A 4,057-nucleotide genomic window follows, 5' to 3' on the forward strand; every position below is an offset into this window, starting at 1 on the left:
GAGAATATCTCTTTGGTTTTGAGACTTTAGTCTTTGCAACTTCAGGGATCTTATCTATGCACAATCAGCTTGTAACACTCCAAAGAGAAAGGAAAACTTGAAATCGCATCATATGACCCCTTTAAATTAACAGAATTCAGAATGGATTCAGAAGGGTTTGATTTCTTTCTTTCTTTCTTTATTTGTTAGTTAGTTGATTATTTTGTTATGTTTTTGTCATTTTATTTTTTAAATATTACTATTTAGGTTTAATTTATTTTTATTTCAGTTTTATTTTTATTTTAGTTTCAGTTTTAGTTTTTATACATTTCCATTTAGTAATTTTAGTGCTTCATCTGAAACTTCAATTTAAACTTCAATTAGTTTAAGATTTTCAGCCAATTTGTTTTCAGATTTATTTCAGTTAACTAAAATGTTTTTAATAGTTTTAGTCTTAGTTGTCAATAATAACCCTGACTAAACATGCTAGAAATTAACCCTAATGTTCTGTTCAGGGTCTGAGAGACCCCGAGACCCTTTTAATAGCCAAAAACATACTAAACATTGATGCATTTAATGTGAGACTGTAAACAAGTTTCGACATGTTTGAAAAGATTGGACTTGACTTAACCACATTTCTGAAAAGTATGTGCAAAAGCTTCAATAATATATACATATATGTTTTTGGTGGCGGGGGGGTGGGGGGGTGACTATGTCGGAGGAAGGTATCAAAAGATTTGAAGAGAATATTTGAATATTTCAGAGACACACACCTTGTCCATGTCCTGTTTGAAGCTGGCATACACATTGTGGCTCTTAGACACCGTTCCTTGGAATTCATCAAACTTCTCAGAATATACAGCAAGCTAACAGAAAATAAATGTGTTCATTTCTGAACATACACGATTTAAGAAAACAATAGAGATGTGTATTATCTGATGTAAATTTACCTGAGCCTTTATGTCAGTCTCTTGTTCTTTCAGAATTTTAACCTGTATTTTGGCCTCTGCAGTCTGCTTCAGTAACTGGAGAATAAATATAGATGGGAAGTAAGTAGAACAACAGTCCCAGTCCCAGAAAACAACACTTATTTCAAAAGTGGCAATAACGGCATTGGCAATAACGCATTGTTTATATTTCACTGGACTCAAACTAGCAGAAAAATAATTTGTGCAATAAAAATATATTTTATTATGTGAAATCTTTAGATGTTTTACTGACATGTTCCTTCTCCAGCTTGTGTTTCTCCTCAGCATCTTTGAGCATCATGCTGGCCTGTGTGAGTTTTGTCTCCAATAATTTCTGCTGCAGGTCTCTGTGCTTGAATACTTTTTCAAGATTCTGCATGAAGGCCAAAAACACAACCTATGAGTCCTTAAATGTAATTATTTATAATGACATTTAGTCCACCCAAAAATAAAAACTTGCTGAAAATTTACCCTCATACCATCCCAGATGTAGATGAGTTTGTTTCTTCATGGGAACAGATTATGAGAAATGTAGCATTCCATCACTTGCTCACCAGTGGATGCTCTGCAGTGAATGGGTGCCGTCAGAATGAGAGTCCAAACAGCTGATAAAAACCACAATAATCCACACCACTCCAGTCCATCAGTTAACATCTTGAGAAGCCAAAAGCTGCGTGTTTGTAAGAAACAAATACATTAAGACATTTGAACTTAAACCCGTAAAAATATGAGTCTATAGTCCATAACGGTTCCTCCACTGAAAAAGTCCATCCCCTGTTGTCCTCTCACATGAAAATCCACCCAAATATGTGTTTAGAACTATTTTCACTTGTAAACTGTGCTTGATCTGTGCATATTTCTCTCCTAATTCAGACCAGATGACTGGAGAAAGCAATATTATGGATAGAGGACTTGGTTTGAAGTTAAAAACATCTTAATGATGGATTTGTTTTTTACAAACATGCAGCTTTTCACTTCACAGGATGTTAACTGATGGACTGGAGTGGTGTGGATTATTGTGATGTTTTTATCAGCTGTTTGGACTCTCATTCTGACGGCACCCATTCACTGCAGAGGATCCACTGGTGAGCAAGTGATGCAATGTTACATTTCTCTAAATCTGTTCTAATGAAGAAACAAACTCATCTGCATTTTGGACAAATTTAAATTTAAGTTTAACTTCTTTATTATAGAATAAGTTTATTCTATACTATATTAATACTATATATGTATAAAATAAATCATTAAAAAAATTACTAAAACTTTAACTACAATTTTAATGAAAATAGAAAAGACAGACAGACAGACAGACAGATAGACAGATAGATAGATAGATAGATAGATAGATTCAAATGATATGATCTCAGGTCAAACCAGAGTGACGTCCTGTAGTTTTCTCTTACCGCCTCTCGCTGGTCATATTTAGATATGAGGTCCTTGAGTTTCTCAGCCAGGTCGCTGTTCTCCTGGCACAGTTTGTTGTTTCGGCTGTTGTGCTCCTCGATCTGGGCCTGGATGTCCGTCAGTGTGTTCTGGAAATGTGTGGTGATTTCCTTCCGCTTCAGATCATCTTCACGACACCGCTGTAGAGTTTCCTCCTGCACCAAAAGCATGATGGTGGATATGGAGTTGTGTGTCAACGTTTTATAGTTTTAGTAAAAATAACTTTGTCATAATGCCATAATTTATGTTTAGTTCTATTATGTTTGTACAGGGCAAAATATAAACCATTTTACACTGTAAAAATGTTTTTTATTATTGGAGTATGAAGTCTTTCTACTTCAGAATGTCATGTTTAATTCAATGTATTACTTCCCATTTTTTTAGGAGTTATTTGTGACTTTTTATTTATTACTTATCAATTTTTCCATCCAAATCAATAATTTTTTCAGCGTACTGTGATTTAGCATAGTAAAAAAGCAATTTCAATGCCAATATTAACATTGAAACATTATTTGTCTGATAAAATATTTAAAATCTAAGAAATTTACTTTAAAAATAACTTTTTCAAAATGGAAAACACGACCCTTTTACTAACACACGTTTGTCTTTTTAATATTGACTAGCAGGTTTTGATTCATGCTCATTAGCAGATATCAGTGGTTCAAGCAAACCCAGATGTTTTAACACATGAGATGATACTGTCACCTTTAGTGTTTTGTTGTGTCTTTGCAGCTCTCTGCACAGGCCTTCTAGTTTGCTGCGGGCCAGAACGGCTCGGCTGTGTTCGCTCTGAAGCTGATCCTTCTCCTTCAGCACCTGGAGAAGTTTCTTCTGCAAGACCTTCAGCTGTTTCTGGTCCGAGCGGTGCTCCTCCAACTGCAGGTTACATGTACACATAATATAATTATGATCTCTTTTATTTACAGAAATATAAAACCAGTATATACAGTAGAGAAAACCATCTCAATATACCAAGCTGGAAAGTTTTTTTTTATTACTTTTTTTAATTTGTTTGTTTTATTTTACTATTATTTAAATATTTAAATTAATTTTTTTACGTTGCAAAGGTAAAAAAAAGTTACATTTTTATGAAAGCAAAGGCAGAACATTGTTGATGATTGTCTTTACCAGGTCAGTGTTTTTTGTTTGTTTGTTTGTTTTTTATGGGAGCCTCAGTTATTTATTTATTTATTCACTTACTTGTTTTTTTTTTTTAAGATGATTATTTGGAAATGTACAATACGAGACAGCCTAACACAGGACAACCCTAAACAAATCAGTGCTGAAATAAAATATATTTTACATAGAAGAATTCAAAGTCTTTCTGTTTTTTAATATGCTTAATATACTTTAAATTATACTTAAAAGTATATTAAAGTCACAAACATAAGTCTAGTTTCCGCATAGTATTTAATACGTTAGTTATATGTACTATATAAATAAATAATATTTATTTATTTATTTATTTATTAAGATTATTTATTGGAAATGTAAAGGTTATTTTATTATATATTTATTTCTTTTTTAAAGATGATTTATTGGAAATGTACAAGACAGCTTAATATGGGGCTGTACTGAAATTAAAAATTTCAACAACAAAAAAATAATTGATGATTTTTCCAAATGAATGTGTGAATATTTACCTTTTTTTTTTTCATTTCACTATT

The 4,057-nt window shown here is 32.4% G+C and overlaps 1 protein-coding gene across 2 annotated transcripts in view; it reads right to left on the bottom strand.

Annotated features, from left to right (window-relative positions):
* Positions 1–4,057, bottom strand: part of txlnbb (taxilin beta b) — a 9,680-nt gene that overhangs the window by 2,103 nt on the left and 3,520 nt on the right. For both annotated transcript variants that reach the window (XM_016546263.1, XM_016546254.1), the window contains exons 4-8: positions 3,096–3,266; positions 2,351–2,545; positions 1,201–1,320; positions 930–1,004; positions 753–845 (exon numbers count right to left, since the gene is read on the bottom strand). In XM_016546263.1, the coding sequence (XP_016401749.1) occupies positions 753–845; positions 930–1,004; positions 1,201–1,320; positions 2,351–2,545; positions 3,096–3,266 (654 nt within the window). The remainder of the gene's footprint in view (positions 1–752; positions 846–929; positions 1,005–1,200; positions 1,321–2,350; positions 2,546–3,095; positions 3,267–4,057) is intronic.

The sequence above is a fragment of the Sinocyclocheilus rhinocerous genome, unplaced genomic scaffold, assembly GCF_001515625.1.
Source record: "Sinocyclocheilus rhinocerous isolate Xijiao unplaced genomic scaffold, SAMN03320098_v1.1 scaffold853, whole genome shotgun sequence".
In the NCBI taxonomy this organism is placed as follows: domain Eukaryota; kingdom Metazoa; phylum Chordata; class Actinopteri; order Cypriniformes; family Cyprinidae; genus Sinocyclocheilus; species Sinocyclocheilus rhinocerous.